This window comes from Bacillus rossius, chromosome 5 (assembly GCF_032445375.1).
Source record: "Bacillus rossius redtenbacheri isolate Brsri chromosome 5, Brsri_v3, whole genome shotgun sequence".
In the NCBI taxonomy this organism is placed as follows: Eukaryota; Metazoa; Arthropoda; class Insecta; order Phasmatodea; family Bacillidae; genus Bacillus; species Bacillus rossius.
The window spans coordinates 78630988-78654361 of record NC_086333.1 but is presented as its reverse complement, the minus strand read 5'-3'; the positions used below and the strand labels follow the sequence as shown (position 1 = coordinate 78654361).

Genomic DNA, 23374 nt, shown 5'->3' with positions numbered 1-23374 from the left:
TCTCTCTTATCTACAGTCCAAGTCTCTGCTCCAGAAGTGAGTATGGGCACATAGTATGTATTGTGCAACACCTGTTTGCATTTTAATGGCCCCTCTGTCTTCAATACCAAATCTCTCACATATCTGTAGACCATCTCCCTGTGCTCTCCTTACCGTTTCCTTTTTGTCAGGCCGCGATTGTCGGTTACAGGAAAGGAGTAGACCCTACAGCCAGCGACTCAACGCCGAGTGTCGGAGACTTCCTACAGGGTCCAATGGCTTGGGGCGTAGGAGACTTTGTAGGAGGGTGTTTGAGCCCGCCGGTTGGTGGTAGGAGGGGTACCAGCTTCCACCATTACTGTTGCGAGGCTGAAGAGGAATGACACAGGTCTTATGCTCAGACAGTAGCAGGCACGGATGGAGCATCTTAAATGGCTGCTACACTGCTTGGACTGTATGTGGCAGCCCCACCAGCCTGGTGCAGCATGTGACAGATCTAATAAATCCGGCAACAAAAAATAAAAAAAATTCTAATCGAGCAAATAATGTGACAAGTTTTAAAATAATCTACTTTTATAAGAAAACATTTTTGGAACACTCCTGAAAGGTACAATCTGACACTTTTATGTTTATTTTTTAGTTTTTTTCCCTTCATTACTTTGTTTTAAGGGCAATTTCTAAAATTTAAAATTCAATGACGCCCTTGTATTTGTTGTTCCACCACAAAGGTTTTCATCGGACATCCACTAATTTTGTTACGGCCGTCAACTGCCTGAAACGTGTGCCGGCAGTAAGTGTGGAGAGCAGAGGAAATGAGGAAAGAGAAGGTGATAATGGATATGTGGTGTGATGGGGAAGGGGAAATCATCTATTAGTTAATTATTCATGATATCCTGTAAGGTTCTAAGTGGACATCAGGATGCGCGGTGGGGATTTCCTTTTCGATGTTGCCTGGAGAGGTTAATATACTTAAAAGTTAAAAATAAGTATAGCTGGATTTCAAATTCAACTAGTAGTTTTCAATAAAATAACAATAATGAAAATCAGGGTGTTCATATAACGTTCTGTAAAATACTTTTGTTCCCTGATGATGGAAATTAACAAATTCACCAATTCTTTTGGTGCCCAGCACAGAGTTTTGTCTGGACGGCAATCTTAAGTTTGGCTGACTTTTGTTGGATACAGAAAGTTTGGAGAAAATTTTGTCCACATCCAAACTCCAGCACTGCACAAAAAAAATTACTGACAGTTTCAAGTACAAACAATACATGTGAAACATATTTACAAAAAATGGTCTTTATAAAGACACTAAACAACTATAAACATCAAACTTTATTAAAACATATGAGATTAAACCATATTTAAAATTAATGTTTTGTTTTGTCAGCCATTTTCTTTATTTATAACCCTCTGTTTCAGTTGACAGTGTTTTGTTCTGTGGTTTTAAGTGTTTCACCATCTTTGCTTTCCTTTTTCTCTCCAGTGACTTATTTATGTTCTTATACTTAACTTTTAATAAATTATCTACATATTCTAATTTAAGTTTTTGTTTGGAAAGTAGTATTCACAGAAGCCTAGCTGCTGACATTTCTATTTTGTTTAGTGTTTCTTGTTACTGTCTGTTTTTATTTTAGTACAGTTTTTTTTGAAACCATACTGATGTTTCTGATGGTGAGAACGTGCTGAATGGCAGTGTGGTGGCGCGTGCGGGGGGAAGGGTTGAAGAGGGCCGTGGGACGCCCGCAGGTTCAAGATCTGGCACTACACGGGCACGCTGCTGTACGAGCGGCCCTGGAACCAGCAGGAGCAGCTGTGGGAGGTGCTGTGGCAGACCTACCCCGCGGGCGTCTTCAAGGAGCACGCCGTCAGCTACCGGCCCGTCGAGGGCATCCAGCCCAGCCAGCCCCAAGGTGACCGCCCGCGCTCGCCCCCGGCTGTTGGAGTAATGTGATCCAGTGGGAATTTTTTTTGGTTTTAACTAGTTTAAGTATTGTTTGGTATTCTCTAGGGCTGGGCCGATACCACTTTTCATCGATTCCACCGATAGCGATTCTTATGGGCCAATACTGCCCATACTCGATGCCGATACTAACCAAAGAAATGTTTGTGTTATGAAAGGATATTTTACTTATAAAGTATTTTTTTAATTTCATATTATAATGACAGAGTACGATCAAACGATCAAAACACTTACTAACGTGCATCTTACAATAATAATAAAACACACACAAATACTTTTTTGTCAGCCCACATGTTTAAGCATTGCCCAATTTTGTTCACAAGGGTATAAAAATATTAAAAATAAAATCCTTATTATTTTAAATGTTATAAACATGACAAAATAATTACCGTTTTGAATGCTTCTTATTAGGCTTGGTAAAAAAATGTGTTGCATACACTTCAAGCACTACTATCACTTGCCAGGTTTCAAGACACTTGATGTTTTTATTCAGAAACACTAGCTGACGTAGTTTCTCGGGATTAAGCGTACTTCGTTTCTTGGTAGAGATTAAGCCAGCAGCACTAAAAAGTCGCTCTGATGCCACAGAATATTTCTGTGCAGCTTTGCATAACCTAGAATGTGGTGATGTCTTCCAATATTGTAAAGTGTCTGATTATATTGGTACAAGTGGCTCTGCCAAAAACATTTCAACCTCAGTTTCTGGACACAGGTAAGTTGTTGCTGCTGGTGTCTTGGTTTTATTTATTATACTGGAGTATATTGAATGCATACCTTTCAATTTTTTGGATTCATGTTCAACTATAGATACAGTACATGGAGTGCTTGAGGGTGGTTGACATTCATATCCTCTGATCTCTGCTTTCAAATCATTAGTTGCAGCAGCACATGCATCAGCTACTGTAAATACAGTTTTTTTTTGAACCTGGGGTCTAAAAGTGTTGCAATGGCGAACTTACTGTTGGTTTCAATGCTTTTGAAACGAGTGCACATTGAATTAATCATGGCTTTTTGAATCCCCTTCAGCCCTGAATTCTGTTCTGTCAGACAGGTTAGTTCTGACTTGATACCATTTACTGTTGGGATGACTTCTGCAATTGTCACATTTTCATTGCTGATATTAAGAGTAGCCATATAAAAACAATTGAGAGTGCTCATTGCTTGTTCCAAAAGAGACCATTCACTAGATGTCAACTCAGTGTGTAAATTTAGTTCCGGGATAAGCCATGTAATTGCATGCCGCTGCTCAACCAATCACTCCAGCATAAGATAGGTGCTGAGGTGTGTTGAGTTGCTGGTGCCAGTGGAGGTCTGAGGTGTGACATGAGAGATGAACTGTGTGTGTGCGTGGTTGCAGCGTCGAAGCAGGCGTACCGGCCGCCGTGCGCGCGCGGCAAGGAGAGCAACTTCAAGCTGCACGATGATGACGAGCTGCCCAGCAACGCCAAGCCCAACAGCGACGGTGAGACTACATCACCCTGGCCCTGGTTTAGACCTTCTGAAAATATTTACCGAACCCCACCAAATGTGCAGTACTTGCAAGATTCCAGATTCAAGGGGGGGGGGGGGGGGGGGGAAATATTTGAGTAAATGTAGTAAATTCAACACTGGCAATGTCTACTAGTCTTATTTATGTTTGCACTTAATCCTATTACCATTCCTCAAAATATAGCGCCTTTTCAGAATTCCCCCTCGTTTTTTAACTTATGATATTTGTTTTCCATTATGGTATTTCCCCCCCTATTTCGAGGAGGCCAGAGGGAATTCTTCCATTATGATAGTTTTCCAATGTGGTACTTTTCCGCACCCCCGTAACATTTCAAGCTGCTACTGTGTTCCTACACTTTAGTTAAAACAACTAAAAATATAATTCATAAATGTTAGTATAAATAATAATTTATTTTTATTACCATGAAAAATAATCATTTAAATTTTCCTTTCGAAAATGGAATATTTCAACAAATTTTTACCTATAGTCATTTTAGCTAACTTATTCTAACCAACCTTTCACTTTAGTATTATTTATCTATTGTCCCAAAAGCCATTACACTTTTACTTTTTCTTTCACTAAGTATTTGTTACGATATGAGGGATTTTTTTTTTTTTTTTTTAGTGGTATTCTAATTCCTGCTCAATTTTTATGATATTGGTATTCATATTCAATTTGAACTAAAAAACTGTTTACGTACAGGCATAATATTTGGTCAATAAATTTAAGGTGGTGTTTTTAGTTTATATTAGGGATGGGTATGTTGAAACCTTGAATCAATAGTCTATACTATATGAAAGATTTGAGATTCGAGGAAAAAGATTACATGAAAAATATTGAAGGAAATGTAGTAAACTGAAAATCTAACACTGACAACCCCTAAGTTTACAAGGTCTAAATAGTATTTTTCTTGTATCTGTCCTATCATCATTCTTAATATGTAATTATGTAAACAAAATATTCATGTATTGCTTGGGAAACTTGGGTATTGAAACTAACATTTAAAAGTTTGAATGTTTAAACACCTTAGGTAATTATTTTTCTTATCTTGAACATGAGACATATATTTGGATCAGAAGGGTGATTCAAGGTACTTTTTTTGTGATTCAAATGTTCAAGGTTCAAGAATATTGGGTTTAGACCAACCTCTAGTTTATATTATTTAGTTTTACCACGTGATTCAGCCTCGGTTGCAGGGTGTTTGCAGCTCGTGACAATCGCACGAACGTGGGCAGACGTGCTCGAGGCTGGAACTGTGCTTGTGGCGCAGGCAACCCGTCGAAGGCGGCGCTGAAGCTGAAGAAGAAGCGGGAGGCGAAGAAGGCGAAGAAGGAGCAGGAGGGCTCCGCGCCGAGCGGGGTGGCGGTCACGAACGGGGATGCCATGACCGCCGTCACCACCGTGAAGCTGCCCCCCGTCGTCGCGGAGGCGGAGCTCACGGACGACCCGGAGAAGAACAAGAAGATCAAGAAGATCAGGAGCGTGAGTGCACCGCTAGCTTCTCATCCGAGTTACACTGAGACACCACCCTGGACAGTTTTTTCCTTCGTGAACTATGGCCATTTTTTACTAAAAAATAAATGTTGTCAATAACTAAACTACCGTATTTACCTGAATGCAAGACAATTATTTTTTCTTCCGGCAACAGTAAAAAATTTCACATTCGTCTTGCATTTGAAAACCTTGATTTTTGATGGTAGTTTGTCCCACATTTTTAGGCTAATACAATGTGAAATTACTTTTATGGTTACTTTTATGGGTACAGGCAATAAATAACTATTAACATTATAATCATTTAATGAAAAATACAGTACAATTTCAAGCTAATTTGTACGCAAAAAGGTTATAAAAAACATCTACGGTACTAGTCGCCATGCTTTGTTTATTTGCGCTCACGCCATAGATAAAGTATGCACGAAAGAAGACGTGAAACCTAGACTTGGGAGTTGGTAAACCAGGTCATTTCTCATGCTGAATTTTGTAGTACATGATATCTCCACTATGTTGCGAGCGCTGTAACAATTTTAGTAACCCAAAGTGTTGTATACGTTTTAACAATGTTATTCTATGTAAACAAAATTGTTTATTTTCGTTAATAAACAAATGCGGTAAATTGCGGGAACCTAAAATGGATAGTGTTGAAAGGCGAGTGGATCTTTCAAAACATAAAACAATGTAAGTACAGAAAATTATCTTTTTCATGTTATGTAAAATGTTTATTTATAGCTTGTTATATACTATTTTCTGGTTTATAAAGGTTAAAAAGTTGACTTCGTCTTGCATTCGAATCGTCTTGCAATCGGGTAAATACGGTATACCTATTTTTATCATAATTTATTCCAGTACGTTCAAACCTCTAGTTAACAAAGCTGAAGAAACTGGGTTTGGATGTTTGTTGCATAGAAGTGGAAATGCCCTGTTTTAATACGGGCCACGTTGGACGTAACACAGTATCTTTCCGCCCCTCCCAACAGTTTCTTCGTCGCCTGCATTAGGTCTTGGATGGCTGTGGCCCTGATCCAATTTTCTCTTGCAACCATATAACTATAATGGGTGGTGGGTAGCAGTTGGTGGCATGTAACATTGATCTCTTGATATTAAAATAAAATTGGGTAGGATTCCAGCAACTTTGTACTTTCAGTAGGGACAAGATTATAATGGTGAATTGCGATACGGCCGAAATATCACCGAACAGCATGTCAATACATGCGGTATACCGTATAACACCGAAATGCAACCAAAAAACAAGAATTTAATCAAGCTGAAATTTAAACAAATTAATCTTTTAATATATATCATTAATTCAATGAATGTATTTTTTTTAGCATGGAATTAGTACCAAAATATCTGAGGTAAATAGGATGTTTTTTATTTTAGTTTTATTTCAGCTGTTATTGGTAACTAGTTTTTTTACATTATGACAATGGGAACATTTTTCAAATGCACATAATACTTGCTGATGATTAATTATTGTTCCCGGTAGTAGAGACATGCTTATTACAAATTATTGTGTTTGAAAAATTGGAGCATGTGTCAAGTCACAATTACACTTGTTTTGGTGAATGAAGCGTCGTTGAACAAGTAATTGGCCTGTTTGTTGGAAATTGTGCACTGTTTATGAATGAACAGATGCAGTAATACCGATATTTGTCCCGGAAGTGAAGCCGCGGAATGTTGTCTGGTGATGATGTGTGTCGACGGCGGGTGCTGCAGAAGCTGATGGAGATCTCACGCCTGAAGGAGCAGCGCGCGGCCGGCCGCCAGCTGGAGCTCAACCAGCTCGACAAGATCAAGAAGGAGGACGAGCTGCTGAAGGAGCTGCAGGGGCTGGTGTTGTGATGGGGCCCGCGCCCCGCCGGGGCCTCCCCCCCTCCCGGCGCCGGGCACCCCCCTTGCTGCTGAGCCCCCCCCCCCCCCCCACCACCACCACCACCACCACCGACGGACCAACATCCACCTTTCTGTTTCCGTGAGTGACGACGACCTTCGCCTCCTCCGTCGGGCGATGTGTCCCCCCTTCCTACTTGCAGTTTCCAGGTGATCGGTCGGGGGAAAAAAAAAATATTTCTTCTTTTCTTACCTTTGGAAAATTTTTATGAAGACTGAGTAGTTGCAAAAAAAATTGCAGGGTGCTAAACCAATCGGCTACGATTGCAACTAGCCGGTGGCAGTCTCAAACGCAGCGGGTTCGTCTGAAGGGGGGTTCGTGCTCATGAACCAGATTGATATGTACTTGTATACTTGCACGGGGGAGGGCCGAGCGTCCCCATGATACCTAAGAATACGTCACAACAGTTGTGTCAGTTTTTCCGCTTGCGACGCTGGAACTCGACGGAGCGATGCGTCGCGTGGTTGCGGAGGTGGGCGGCAGGAGAGCCGCGAACGCTACGACCGTGTGTCTGCATTCTGTACCTCGGGCTGCGCAGCGGGAAGATGGCACCTACCGGCCTCGCTCGGAGAACGTCTCGTCTGACGTGTGTGGACGACTTATTTGAATTTTTTTTGTCAAGTTTGAGAGCTGCCGGTTGGGTTCAGCTTCTCATACTTTAGCATGTGTGGTATTCCCGTCGCTGAAAGCTGCGTCGACAGCTACAGTGCAGTTAATACTTCATCGCAATTGGTTTATGTCTAAAATTCAGGAAAAATAATTACGTACTGCTCAAAAAATATATATATATTTTAAATGTTGCAAATTGATATAGCCAGTATATTATTCTCTTGCATTTTCGTTAACCAGTTTTTGCCACCCATTCCTCTATTGGTAAAAATTAATCCAGCATTGTGTTTCATTGAAGCTAACTAGACACTTTAAATAAGTTTTAGGGATCTGCGAATATGTGAAAAAAAATATTCAATATTCGTGAATAATTTTATATTCCATTCAATGTTTCAAATTTAATATTTTGTTTACAATTATTTGTTAGTTATTAAAAAAAAAGTAAGGCTTAAGATGTGAGAAATTTAGATTTGTTCCCTGCAACATTATTCACACTTTTTTTTTAATATTTAATAAATAATCCATAATTGTAATTTGAAATTAATGATAATAATTATATTTTATGTATGTAACCAGATCATCAAAACAACATCAAAACTTAAAACTTACTGGTTTAACAAAATGCATTGCCAAATTTTTTTTAAATTTATTTTATTTTACACCTTTTTGCTATGGTTTCATGTGTATTCCTTTATTTTTTATTTGGCTGTATTTTGGATCAATTTTACTTGGACTCCTGTGAAATGTGGAGCAAAAAATTTCACTGTAAGTTAAAAATTGTATTAGAAAAATATTTGATATTCGTTAATATTGTGATATTTCATTCTAAATTCGATTCAAATGAGAAAAACTGTATTCGCAGAAGCCTAATAAGTTTACTTACATTCAGTCATTTTCAGTGTTTATGAGTATTAATGTTATTTTCCATTTTACCTGGCAAAAGGGTTTTTGCTTTGTCCAAGCCTAAGACAAGTGATTGAGTAAAAATGTGAGTGAGCTGAGTGCTACTTTATATCACACATATGTGTAAGCATTAAATGGAAGTCCTACGCTTCTATTTTCAAGAACTATGGTGGTTATTTTCATTATAAAATTCATTTTTATTTCTCAGCTAGCAGTGTTGGTGCACTAATCCAGTGGAAAAACTTCACCCGAGCTTTCCTCTCTCTCTCTTCATAGAACATGAGATAATAACTAGGTATTTGTCAGGAAAATAGCTGTGGTGTGCGAACGTCTGGGATTGCAAGACAATACGGAGAAAGAACAGTTGTTGCCTTCGCGAGTAAACTAAGTTAGGAAGTCAAGTGAACACCATGCACATTCACTTGGAATGGACTAGGCGTTAAAGTGCTGAAAAGCACGGAGTTTCGTGGGATTAGGAATTGAACGTGTGTGCCATATATACATATATATCTCTGTGCTATCGGGACTTTGTTAGTTGTAGGTGTATTTAACTTTTTTTTTTCTTTTGACGGACAAACGGAAATGTTTCATAAGTTTTAATTTGAAGTAATTTTTTCCCTAGTGCTTTTAAACACTTCGATGTCATATTGTATGAGCTTGCTTAACAATGATTCCTCTGTTTTTATGCATGGCTTAAAGAGAGAAATACACTGGCCTCATTTTGTATTGGACGTAGGTTAGGTTTGAAGCTTGTGTAAACTGTATATTTGTTGGCAAAAAGGTTGTTAAGTTATTATTTGCAGTGCATAATTTGATGTTTAAATAACTAGTATGTCTTCTTTTTTTAAAAAAAAAAAAATACAAACAAGGATTGTCTCAAGAATTGTTACATTAAAAAGTTGAATATTTGTGTGCAGTTATAAAATGTCATGGTTTTGAGGGTTTGTTTTATGATACAATGCAACAATCGTAAAGAATTCCCATTTTCAAAGTTTTCCTTAACTATATTTTGTGATACTGCTTGAGGTCTGAAATACACAGTAATTTCATGTTTTAAAAAACAAAACCATTGTGGTTCACAACTATGAAGTTGTGTCACTTCAGGATAGTCATGTTTGTGAGCCTCTGCAACGCAGGTAAAATCCCATTCAGAAAGGTGAAGTACGAAGGTGACCTGCCAAGTAGATGAGCTAATCAAATTTATTTATTTAAACATTGAGGGAGAAATGTGTTTATATTTATTTGGCAATTTCCTTATAAATGTTGAATTTGTTACGTAATAATACCTACAACTACATATGTAGTGAACCATCTGGAGTTCGTTCATGAACGTAACAGAAGAGTTTTAAATTCAGAACACCAGAGAATGTTCGCTAATCAGGTTGGTAAATTTGTTACGCTTCAAAATTATATTATAGTGGAACCCTTGCTTTACATTTTTCAAGACAGATAGAGAAAAAATGGTGTAAATAAGTAGAAACACTTAAGCAGAGGCCACCAAAATTCAACAAAAAAAATCATGAAATAATCAACATATCAATCAAACCTCAACTCAGATAAAAAAAAACCTTTTAAAAATACATCAAATTCAATGAATATTTAGCATGGACTTAGTACCGAAATGAATATTGAATGAAAAAATTTTGTTTATTTTTTTGTATTGCAACTGTTAGTTACTAATTTTTACATTATGACAGTGGAACATTTTACAAATACACACATACTTGTTGATTTATTTTTATTATTTCCAGTACTTAGACATGACAAATCAATCATTGTATTGTAAAAGTGTATCGTGTATCAATCAAAATGACACTGTTTTCGTGAAGTAAGGATCGTTGAACAAAGAAGTGTCGTATTTGTTGAAAATTGTGCTAGCGTTATGAATAAACTTAGTTCATATTAAATGAAAATGAAAACCTTAACTCTGAAATCTCTTGTTTTACAATCAAAATTTGCCTTAAAAATAAAACCATAAATCTTGTTTCTACTCAAAACTGAACTGCAGAGCCAGATAGTGGTAACTGCATACTTGGTTACACTTTAACCAAATTTTGTAGTAGAACATTAGGAAAGTTGTCAAAAAAAAAATAGACACTTGCGTGTAAGTGCATTTGAGACAATGTTATTTAGCCTTTTTTGATGTACTTTTATTCCAAGTTTTCTCTTGTTCTGGTTATTTGTTACGGCTGGAAAAGTTTGCTCTAAGTTTGGTTGCAATACTTACGATGTTGCTAACTGCTCAAAGTCATTTTTGAAGTTAAAATTGGTTATAATTCTTTAGGCCCGTTGGTGCCAAAGTTGTCTGTGTGTGGCGGCAGTAACCTATACATATTCCCTTATATGAACACTGGTGGACATATAAATCTGTGTGCCAAATAAATCTGTGATAGCAAAAAGGTTCTGGAATACATTTTATAAACTTCAATAGTCACACAAAGAAATAATAGCAACTTTAAAAATACGTTATAATTTTAGTATTACCGTATTAATAACACAATATTTTATAATTTATTCAAATTATGTGTTTACTAAAGTGATATTTTGCGTGATTGATGATCGTGAGTATTCGGGATCCAAACCCGTCCATTTCTATATAAATTTTTACATTTTTTCTTATTCTGGGCCGAGTTCCCCCCTTGTAATAACACGGAAATTCAAAATTCACGTGTGTTCTTCAGGCAAAGCCGCTAGGATTTCTGCAGTCAGGTGTCGCCAGCGTCGCCATGTTGAAAGACTTGAGTTTCCTATGTTGTTCTGCTTCAATATTTGCTTTTAACTATTCTAAAAAAATATTAGTCATCTACGTCTTGGTCGCTAAACACTATGTGGTCAAGATATCTTGAACAGGTATAGCTCTCGAAGAAATATGCTGCGCCCAAGGTTATATTTTTCAACTTCTTTGGTCTCGCCCCAGTGATACGTATCATCTTCCCCTTCCGCCCGCTTATTCCTCGTGTCCACCCGTGCGGACTGCCCTCAGCGTGTTTGGCCTGCCGTGTTAAGAGTGGGCGGAGAAAACAAGTATCAGAGTAGCTGTGGGAGGTCCTTCTGTAGCTCTGATGTGGAAAGTATATAAAAAGGATTTGTATAATACTCCCTAGGAAGTTCATAGCAAAAATTAAAAAAATAATAAATATATATAGGTATATTTTTTTCCAAAAGTGTGATACGCCATTTTTCACTCTTTCTGTGTAATAAAATCTGAACTGTATATGTGGCCATCTAAGGAGTTTCGGTGATGTATTGGCAGAACATACTCTCTTCCTTCGTTTGAAAGAATGGATTTTACCTGATTTTTTTTTTTAAAGAAAATATATTTCTTCTGAAATTCTATCTAAGGAAGGGATCAGTTTAGAATTATCTTCTGGATGTTCTTGAATCTTCTTGTAAATCAGTTTAATTACTGCCGAGTCAGTTCGTCTACTTATCCGTACTAAATTTACTGTGGATGATAATTCATTGAAAAGGGAATAAAACAGTTTTTTTTCTATAGATGAAATAGCAGTGAGTAAATAAAATTAATTAAATAAAATGTAATGAATAAATATCACTGTGAATCTGACAGGCTGCCTAGTGTGTGAGGTGTGAATTCCAAGACCGAATGAAGGCATGTATTGTGGACATTGCAGTACATTCATGTGCGTGTGTGTGTGTCTACGTATGTACAAATTGTTGGTAACATTGTTTACTTTGCTCGGTAATGTGTATTGCCAACGGTTTTGTAATCAACTGGCTGTGTAAACCTGCAACCAGCCATTGATGGCTGTTGGTTGAGAAAGTGTTAACGTCATTGTGGTAAAGACTGCTTCCAGATGTAGGCTGTACTTAATCTCTTTGTGCAGAATGGTGTGTTAGCCCCCTGAACTTTTATTAACTTTTATTTTGCACTGTCAACAGTACGTTTGCTGATTTATGTATGTTGCTGAGCTGTTCGTGAAGAACTAACTTAACCTATGAACAAAACACGTTCTTATGACAAGTGTGGAATCACCAAAATGGCATTAATAATAAACATGAAAAATATTATTATTACAGTAATCGTGTGGTGCTTGGGTATTGTTCATCGTTATCCGTTCAGCATCGGGTGTCTTGAACCAGCAGTTGTGTAAGGTTGTTCTGGGATTGTTTAAGAGCTGTGTGAGTTTGAATCGCCAAACTTCCTGATGTTGACTGAATCTGTCATTCTGCCAGTGCATAAATTGCCGACGATTTTACGCGTATTCAATGTATCTACATATACAAACAAAGAAAATTTTTGTTTGGTGATGTTCTGTAATTTTGTTCTTTTATTATTTGTTAGCTTGCAAATCCTCAACAGCGCATCAGTTGAATCTGTATTGCAGAATTAGTAGCATGTTTATGATTGGACTTGTCAGTGACTTTGAGTGAACCTGCACAGCTCTGGTTTCTATCTGCACAATATTGCATACTTTAACTCTGTAATGGTAAGATGTCCAAATTGTGAACTGGAATGTTTGCTCATGGTAGGTAGGGACGAGATTATATGGTGAATTGGGATAAAACTGAAGTAACACCGCAAAGCATGTCAAAACAACAACACATAAGACATAACACCAAAATGCGAGGTTATACACCATTTAGCACTGGAGTGTTGAGTAAAACATGTAATTAGTTAAGCATTATTTTTGTACCAGAATGAATATGTAACTTAAATGGATTGGAAAAAATTAACATGTATTATATTGTTTGATCTTCCATTTCTTACATTAGTAACATGTTTTTACATAAATGACAGCACGTGTTTCAGACATGCAAAAACTTTAATATTTATTTATATTTTCATTACTAATGATTTTGCTGTATAAGTGCACAAGGTGTCAATCAAAATGAGACTAAAATATTTCTTAATACTTATTCCACTATAATAGTTTAATATTTGTTGAAAAATACGCTTTTTTTTTTTTTAAATTTATAAATCAAGACAGTATATTAAAACAATAACACTGAGACATTCTTTTTAAAAAATGAAATTGTCCAATACATAAAACCATAAAATCTTGTCCCAGGTGATAGGTAATGTTACACATTGCCTGGAGATTTTGTTGTGTTGTCATTCAGCCATTGCTTGTTCGATGGAAATGTCCTGAAGGCAACTGTGTTCTGCGACGGAGACTTTACTAAATCACGACAGCGAACACCACACACAACCTACGAGGTCTCTACTTGTGCTGTCTGTAGTTCCAGTAGCTCGGCAGTTAGCAAACAGGATTCATATTTCGTGGCACAGTGGCGTAGCGAGGTCAGGTGGTACCAGGCTGGGAAACTGTTGTCGCCTCGTCCCTTTTCCATCGGTTGAAATTACTGAATTACGTAAAAATAAGACACCTTTGTTCCAACTGTTATGTTATGGTTTATTGACTTAACATCGTAACCATATTAACACTTAAAAAATTTTAGCCCCTTAATTTGTTCTCTGCGAATTGGGAAATGACATCATCAGAATAGATTCCGTTCGCTTCTTGGTTTTCAATCTACAAGATGGCTCATTCAGAGAGCCGGGCTTGACTCATAATTACCTAAGATAACTCGTGATTAATTTTAGTTCGAAAAAAAAACTTATTTTGCATAGTGCTACTGAAACATAACGGTAACAATAATCGTAAAGCTAAAGTCAGATTACAGATTTGGTGCAGAATCACAAGATTTAAATTCAACAACAAACTCTAATTGTTGAAAGTTATTTAGTGAACAAGTTTTGAACAATATAATTTGGAAAAATATTGTGAGCCCAATTTTGTTGTTGTTATTGTTGTTGTTTTGTCGCCCCCTCCAGACGACACCCGGAGCAGGTTGCGCCCTCTGCACCCTCCCTTGTACGCCTGTCGAGTCCTGAGCCAGTCAGAGGCGGGTTTGCGCATTTTGTGTTGGCGACATGCGTGTCTCCTGAGAGTATTCCTTAAGGAAAAAAAAGTTACAGATATCGATGGATATGTCCAGCAAGTACTTCATTGTCAAGTGAAACAGTTATGCCTAGATGACATATTTTTAATACTAGAGTTCATTTAAAGCTACTGCAACAAGTACTTGTATGGTGCGAGGGTTATATTTCAACCAAATTGGTTGCATGTGTTTTGTTTCTGTAGGATTGGTATTGATTTGATTAAGAAATTAACTTGTTACCAGACTTTATCATTCAGTAAGGTTCCTCGATGTCTTTCTGTGCGAGAGCTTAGCAGCTGCACTGTGATTCTAAACTGTGTTATGCGTGATGCGGCAGTACCTCGTGAGGGACTACTGAGGAAAAGAATTGTAGGTTATGTGGCGATTGCTCAGTACGCGTTGCGATACATCAAGTGCAGAGGCACCATTGTTTGTCTTGTTTCGTTATTCGTTGTGTTGCGTTATTCGTTGTGTTGCGTTAATGAAACATGGCGTATGGAATCTTGGATGTAATGAAATCTCTGGGACTTGACATGTCCCTCCTCTGAGATGCTGGTGAAATGTCATAACGGTAACTACACATGTGACATGGTTAATGAGTGTCCTCTGCTTAGTTACGAGCGTCAGTCAAACCAAGCTGTGGCTTCATCAAAGGCTTAGAGAAGATGGTGTGCAGCAAGTGTCGGTAGTTTTCTACAAAGATGTTCACAAACAAAAGAAAACTTTTATTTCAGCGTGACAACATTTACCATGTGCAATGTGCGGTGGGAAACCTTTCAGGAAGCCATCGTCCAAAGGCAGCCGAGATGAGACGCACAACCCCACCGATTGAGAGTCGGTCGCACTACCGCACGATCGAACGTTCTCGCTCACGAAGGGGGTTTCTCGCGGTGCGCATGTGCTTTGTGACTAGATCCGACTAAAGATTTTTCACACCCATTATTTCCATCGTTGCTCCGTTCTCGTCACCCCACATTGTCTCGAGTGACCTCAATGCCGGCGAGATGTGTCCCATTCATTAATTATAATCACTTGGACATATCTACTACTTTTATGAGCTTTGGTATGAATTACATATTATTTTAAAACTTCTACAAAGTTGAAAGCATTTCATTGGCTCTATGCAGCTATCTTGCGGCTACAGATACTTTATGCAAGAACTACAGAAACTAAGTGTGCTGTTTATGTATCACGACTCGACACTGTTTAACGTCGCACAATTGTTAAGCGGTGAGCTATAGGATAAAAGTGTTTTATATTTGTAAAAATAATTTATGGCGGGATATTGGACTGTACATTAGCGTATGCTTATAGTACTGGTATATTGTAAGCCAACGACTTTTTTTTGTGTTAACTGTGTGTATTCTGTTGTGCAAGGTTTGCAAGACGGATAGTTGCGTTATGGACGCTGACTCGAATGTGCGGTTTTAGAAAATGGGACAATGATTGAACACTATTTATACAACTAGCCAGTGTTGAATATTATAGTAAATGCGTGTGAGTGTGGCTAGCTGGATGAAAGAGGTTCTAACATGCTTGCTTGCCTTCATTGGAAGATAAACAATCAGAAATCTTTTGCATATATATATATATATATATATATATATATATATATATATATATATATATACTGTATATATTTTTACTTTCTTATTATTTACATGTTTACTTCATCGAATGACTGCAAAGCCAAATCAAAACAAATGTGAAGATCCATATTTTGATAAATATTTTACAAACTGGCTTTAGTTAATAGTAAATACTATACTTATTTAGAAAAAATTAATGTTAAAATATTTTAATTTGTTTTCATCTTATTACTTGCATTATATATACTAATTTCACTTTTTTTATTCATGTGCATACCTGCATTTGTTTTCACCATCAGAGACTGTATTTTTTTGTGTGTGTTTCAAGATAGCTATTTTAAGATAACTTCTTATTTCCCAAAAATACTAATTTAACAACAAACCATTTTGTGTTTACTGTTTGCCATTGCAAGGAAAGAAAATGTTATCTTCCATATTTGTATGGTTGTGTTTGGACTGTAACACTTACCATATTATGTACTACCGATAATTGACTTTGGTTTGGCTTTTTGTTCTGCTTTTCATGCCCTTCATAAAAATCTTAAGTATATTAATAGTTTTAAGAAATTGTGTTAAGTAATAGTTAATAACAGATTTGCAATGTAGAACAGTGTCGTGGATAGCCAAGTTGTCTCGTCGTACAATTTCATCAATCTGCAAGTACGTGTATGTTAAAATATTACACTTCTGGAGCTCACCTTCTGATGTAGGCAAGCAGAGCTACCAACATTTTGGCATGAATCAACAATGAACATTTGTATAGTGGTAGCTATGATTTATAGAAAATACAAAGAAAATGTTGGTACCATAAACTTGTACTAGATGTAAATTCTATTTGTTAGGTTGCTAGTTATAATTGATTTATGTTCAACATCTATGCAGTTTAATGATTTTTAATGTTGATTTCATATTGGTCTTCTTTTGTATCTGTCCATTGCTGTGTTCATGTGATGTAACAAGGTACGTGTCTTAACGTAGCACTCAAGATGTTTCCTGGTGTGATCTGATTTTGTTTGTGAAAGCGGTTGCTCGGAGCCAAAGAATTGTTTTTGATGTTTATGAAGTGATGGAGTTGACGTGGGATGTGATAGTGTACAAACCGCTGATTACCTTTGTTTTGTGTAAGATTATTGAACTTGCGGTGCGCAGGAAATGTCTCTTTTATTTTATTTTTTGATTGGCCTGATAATGTGTGTACTTGGTTTTAAGTTATCTACGTAAAGATCATTGTTGAATATGGCTATGACTCTACTAAAAGAAAGTATTGCAAGTCTTGCACACACTGGTGTTTGTCGAACTTAATCATCTGAGTGTAACATGGGTCATCATCAGATTAAGGAAATTGTTTAGTGTTTGAATATATTATGAATTTTTAAATAATACCAAACAAAAACTTATGCCTACTGGTTTAGTTGGTGTTTGTATTCTCCTTAAATGGAAAATAAGAACTGTTTATGTTTTTAGCACTATGACAAGAATTAGCAAGGACTTAAATTTGCTGGCTTGGGCAAATATCACTTCAATGCGTGGGGGTACTGGCATTTTCCTGTTAATTTATTCAAATAGTTCTCTTTCAATTTGTTATTTTCATCACATATTAGCTGATAGTTATTTTTGAGCAATGAAAAGTTTCATGAGTGATGGTAATTATTAACTTATGGGCTGTTGCTAGACAATTTTCTAGTGCCCCTTCTACTGGGTGTGGAATACTTCATAAATAGAGTTAAAGGTATAGTTTAACTTAAATGTCATGGTTATCACAGTCTTAAGCACACTACTCATGTAACTAGTAAACTGAGACCGCGCGTTGGTCCGTTGTTGGTGAATATGTACATGATAACCCCATAACTATTATTTACAATGTAAACAACAACCTAACAACCAAATAATACGAAATTAGATAATTGTGCAATTTTTTGAAAAGTTGATGCAACAAATACTTTCTTAGAAGTAGTTTGTATAATTCAGTTACATTTAATTGCTTGTTATAATATTATTTAGTTGACTTTTGAGGCATGCACTATCAGCTCTCTATGGACACAATATTTTTTTGTTCCATATCAAAAATTAAATTTTAGTGTGCTTATATTCGCTCATTTTCTTTACTTAACTTTGAGGCATTCAGTAGCGTGATCTTCGTGGAAACTACTCTCTTTGGATTCCAAGCTAGAAATCAGTCCATGTGATTTATACAGCTAAATGTGTTTATTAAATACATCAAAATCTCCAATGTTTTTGCTCGTACTTAAAACTTCCAATGGCCATACCTGCCTACCTATCAAATTTATGAAAATCCAATCAACTGTTCAAAAGTTACTTATGTACAGACATACGTACAAAACCTCTATAGATTGTAGGACTTCACTTTGCTCTGTCAAAAAATCATTATACGTACTTGTTTTACAGTTTCACAGACTTAGTCTACGTATTTGCATTAAAATTCACTAATAAAAAACTAGTATTAAAATTATTATCTTGAAGCCATTTCAAAACCATTTTTCTATGGAACTGTAAATTAAAATACATTTGTTCTTTCTTCCTAATATTATAAGGAACAAATGGGCTTAATTTTTTGCCATAGTAATTTGCTGAAAAAAAATTCTATTCATAATTTTTAAATTGAAATGAATTTAAAATTTGTTTTTAATTGATGATTTTGTTAACTTTACTTTGATATCTTAGTTGAGTTCATTGTATTAATTACAATACAATTGTGAATTGTATGTTAACATTTGAGAAAAAAACTACATATCTATAGACATCTAAATATACACTTATATTAAAATTAAAATGGTGGAAACAAATAGTGTTCCAGGAGTAGTCTTGCGATTAAGTCAATGAAAACCACCACAAATCATATGACAAGATTTCAAAATTTCATTTTTGCAAAATTTCGAACATCAAGGTGGACTCTTATTTTGCCTAAAGTTTGGAATTAATTATAATCATACCAAATTTACTGAAACTATTTTTTTTTTTTTTTTTTTTTTTGCACTTCTGGGTCTATATAGTCTGTGGCACATTTATTTGTCTTTTTACTGCTGTTAGGCAAAATTTATAAAATAGAAAAGTAAAATTGAAGAGGAAACAATATTCAAGAGAATCATCATAATTTTAAGGAAAAGCCCTCCTATTGTATTGACAAAACCGAATGAGGTAACCAACATGCGGCGAGAGTGAAGCAGTGTGAAGTGTTGTAGGTAGTGTGCATGCTATGGTAGGGTGCTGAACGATGAGTTGGCAAGTCCCGCCAGTTGCATCAGCACAGTTGCCAAGCACCAGTGTGTCTATGGCTTTCAATCATTGTTAATAGTGTAAATTCAGAAGATTAAAATTGTAATTTAAGAGAATCAAATTGTGTTGAGTATTTCACAATGCTGTACACATTTATATACTATAAATAATTTAACAAATATATGTTTGCAAGCATGTGTCAAATGTTTCATATGTATACATCCTTGTATATCTAAATAGTTGCCTTGTTTCAGCAAAAAAAAAAATTCTCTGAACACTTGCAATCCTGACACTGACCAATCAAATTGAAATTTTTGGGAATAAAAAAACTTTTTGTCAAAATTTCAATTAGTGCGTTTTAACATGTGGGCTGGGCTGCATGTAGAATATTTATTTTAATGGATTTTGTCTTTAAAAAAAACTGTTTGAGTCAGACAATACAGCATTCTAGTTCATTGCAATTCCAGGCTATTTAAATACACGTCTAATGGAATTTTTTTTGGGAATTAAATCTCATATATAAATCCAATCTTATTGTACGTCAAAGTAAACTGAGCTATTAATTTGAAGGATCATTTGCCTTTTGCTAGGATAAGCTAGAGGTGGGTCGCAGAGTATCAACCTTATACATTGTAACTAATACACACCTGTATCAGGTACTGCAAACGAGTACACTATTCAAGTATCAAGTACTTTAGTATCAGTTTAGAATTCGCCTGGAACACCACCACGGCCAATGTGCGCAGAACCCGATCGCAGATGACGGTTACTTGGGCGGACCAACTAGGGAGGGGAGGTTGGAAGAGAGTGATAAATACTCCTTTAACGTCGAAAAGGGGGGAATGAAGTATGATGATGAGAAGGGGGGGCTGCAGATTACGAAAGGCGTGGAAAAAGAACACCGATACTTTTTTCCGCTGGTGATTACGGCACGGAGGATGTGTAACCTGAAACGAGAATGCTGATACCTTGTTGCTTCCTGGGATCGCTAATGCTCTAGCTGATACAGAAGTATCAGCTACTTGTAACTAGTACATTACTGATACAGTAAACAGGTTGGAACAGATACCGAAAACTGTAACAACCCACCTCTAAGATAAGCTAGTGACATAAATAAAGATCCACTTTTATGGTGAAAATAAACTGTTATAGAACATCTCTTAGATTAAAGTACATTGCTTATGGTGGGCACTATTGCCAAATATCCAACATATAAACAAATTTCAGGAGATGTGTTTCTTTGGAATTTTGATTGCACCAAGAAGCATTGTAAAAATGTTTGATGCAAATCCAAACATTAACCACAAAAATTATCGCAAATGTCTAACGATGGTGCCCTGAAACCCAGTGGACAGCAAGAGAGAGGGTGAGTTGTTAATCTTCAGGTAGTGTGATGGTGGGTAGGTTTCGAGTCTGGCAATGACTAGGTGAGGGGGGAAAAGTACCCATGTTTCAATTGTTAACCAGCATGTATTTTCCAGAAAAATTTAGTTTATTTAGTAAATTTGTTAACACCAATTGCAAACACAATGTGACTATTGTAGTTAGTTTAATATCGCCAATGGCGTTTAAAAGTTAACTGCACGGTCACTTTCTAATTTAGTGTCTATGATAGAAAGTCCAGGACATTCAAATTTTAACCTTTCAATTGGTCCAAATGTTGATGGTACAGTTAGAGAGTTGACCATATTTCATAGCACACCAAAAGTTTACAGTCTTTAAAATGTTTTGTCACATACATACAGTCCTAAGTGAAGCTACTTTTACTCTGCGTTCTGTAAACATAATTATGACAAACTAATCGCTAGAGCGGCCCGATGTCACAATTTCTTCTATATAGTAGCCATGCTCGTCGCTAGGTGGAGCTTATTAAAAGCAGTAAACAAAGGTCCGACCAACTAAAAATTTATTGATATATCTCTTCAATTAAGTATTTTAAGTACACGCAAAAGCAGATTCATTTAGCGCAATGTGAATTTCACTGCCCCAGCCTTGAATAGCACGTCTGTAAATTTCAGTTAGCGTGAAATCTCTGCAGGCAAAAAAAAGTCGAACACGACACAAAGTCTGTTTCAACTTCTGTAAACAGACGTGCTGTGGGATACAGTTAGCCAAACAAGGGGGTAAGAGATGCACGCGCAGGTCTGTCTACGCTTCAGCTGTTGTACAAACATCAGCTAAGGCCAGTTAAATTGCAGCTATGGAGTGTAAAGGACCACACGCCGCCGTGCCGCACCATTGTCGCCTGGCCACAGACCGGGCCGTGAACTAAGTCTAGCCAGTGGCAGGGAATTCACTCAAAAAATTGCAACATCTGCCCATTCAGCTGCCGGTAACTGTACGTGCTTGATCACTCATAATGCATCGTGTTCAAGTATTTTAGACAACTAGTATTACAGCACGCAGATTGTCATGAAGGCCACGCTTATGTTGGTCGCACTATAGTTTTAAGCAAGTCAACTGTGCACACATTCATACTAAATAAGGACTCTTACCAAACGTTTATATAAGTCTGATACTGCTGTTTGTACTAGCGGGAATATATTTGACAGATACCGGAACAGATGATTCATGTGGAAAAGGTTATTAAATGAATGAAAAAAATAATCCTTGGCCCAACAAGATTGGTGTGAACCAGGTAGTTATATGCAAATAAGACATTCTTGAACAATTAAAATGTAATTATCTAGACAGTAATATCGGTTTCACTGTCAGTATAGGAGTTTGGAAAGGTACGCAACATGAGTTGAAGGTCACACCTGGGCATGCAATCAGCCAGCCGACTGACTAAAGTACGTAACCATGTATCTCCCATTACAGGGTGTCATATTTGTCCTAAGTATGATGGGAGGCGAATAGATTAAATGTGTGGCATATTTATAGTCGAGTGTTATTCAATGCATTTGTTACATGAAGTGTATTTTCTTGCACAATTTTGGAATACACTAAATAAATTAGCCTAATTGTTTATGGAAACCTATGCTTCAGAATACACTATTTCAAATAACACAATCAATTTTTGAAACGAATTAGTCTTGCTAAGCAAGTGATAGATGTATTTCCATTTTGACAGGATATATCTCCAGTGGGGCTGTAAGAATTGTTTCAGTATTTTATTGGGCACATAGCTAGGATATATTTAACCCTTTCATTCCCATTGATACCATATGGCAACATAAATTTTTAACCTCTCTTGTGAATGCAAATATAAATATAAATTAAATTCTGTTTCCCAATGGTTGCCATATGGCCATATCCTCAAAATGTATATATATTTTATTAAAATTATTTTTTTAATATAATTGTAATTCTAGATATATATTTATCCGTATTTTACCTAAGAATATTTTTTCTATTTACAATAATTTGGGAATGAAAGGGTTAAATTGGATAGACTAATTATAGTAAAGGTAAAATCTTTCATTTAATATTTGCTTATTAGAATTGTATTGATTTAAGTAGTTTAAAACCATTAGTCTTTAAGTCTCCTGATTAGCTATTTTTCCTCATAATTGACGTACAATTTAATTCCATATCAGCGTGAGGTCATATGTTCTATCCCTAGAGAACATGACAAATGTTATTAGCAATTATTTCTGACGTTTTTGTTTGAAATTGTTTAACTAAAAAGTAGTTGGTAATTATTTTATAAACATTTACTTTGATTTTAGGGTGTTTCTGTGAATAGTTCTAAAATAAAGTTAAACAAATTTAATGAAACCAGAATAAAAATACTAAAAGAAAGTGGTTTAAATATATTTTACTTCAATTAATACAACTTAAATGTGATCAAACACTTATATTTGCAGCACTCCTTGAGCAAAGCTTGGCCATGAAGGCAGGGGAAATGCATATTCAAATGTTATTGCTCCTGAACATCTCTTCACGGAGGTTCTGCCCCACAAGGTAACTTGGCACAAGCTAGCTTGTTGTGGCCTGAGCAAACACCCTCAAGACAGAGGGAAGGTGTGACGTCAGCAGATGTCTGAGCCTCCACAGCCAGTAAGGGTCATGCTGACCACACATTACTTCCCCTCAGTAGCTTGTCATGATCTTACAGCATGGCATATCACAGTTTTGTTGAAGGCCTCAAGTCAAGAGTAGTATTCAATTTTCAAAAAACAAAGGCCAGGCAACTAAGACTGCATAATCCCTTGTTCCATTTCAAACCATCATTATTATACCAGGATAGGTTAAGGCTTTACAAAAAATATTAATACAATAGATATTTAGTGGATAAATAAGCTAAACCAGCTTATATAATTTTCACTAACGCATTGGTTCCAAAATTTACTTAAATGTCATAAATAAAATCCAAC

General features: G+C 36.3%; 1 protein-coding gene across 1 annotated transcript in view; it reads left to right on the top strand.

Moving 5' to 3' along the window:
* The window catches only part of LOC134532073 (eukaryotic translation initiation factor 2A), a 42131-nt gene extending 22879 nt beyond the window's left edge, over window positions 1–19252 (top strand). The window contains exons 10-13 of the mRNA XM_063368266.1: window positions 1726–1889; window positions 3297–3401; window positions 4699–4910; window positions 6642–19252. Of these exons, the coding sequence (XP_063224336.1) occupies window positions 1726–1889; window positions 3297–3401; window positions 4699–4910; window positions 6642–6767 (607 nt within the window). The 3' untranslated portion in view covers window positions 6768–19252. The remainder of the gene's footprint in view (window positions 1–1725; window positions 1890–3296; window positions 3402–4698; window positions 4911–6641) is intronic.
* The last annotated feature ends 4122 nt before the right edge of the window (window positions 19253–23374 follow it).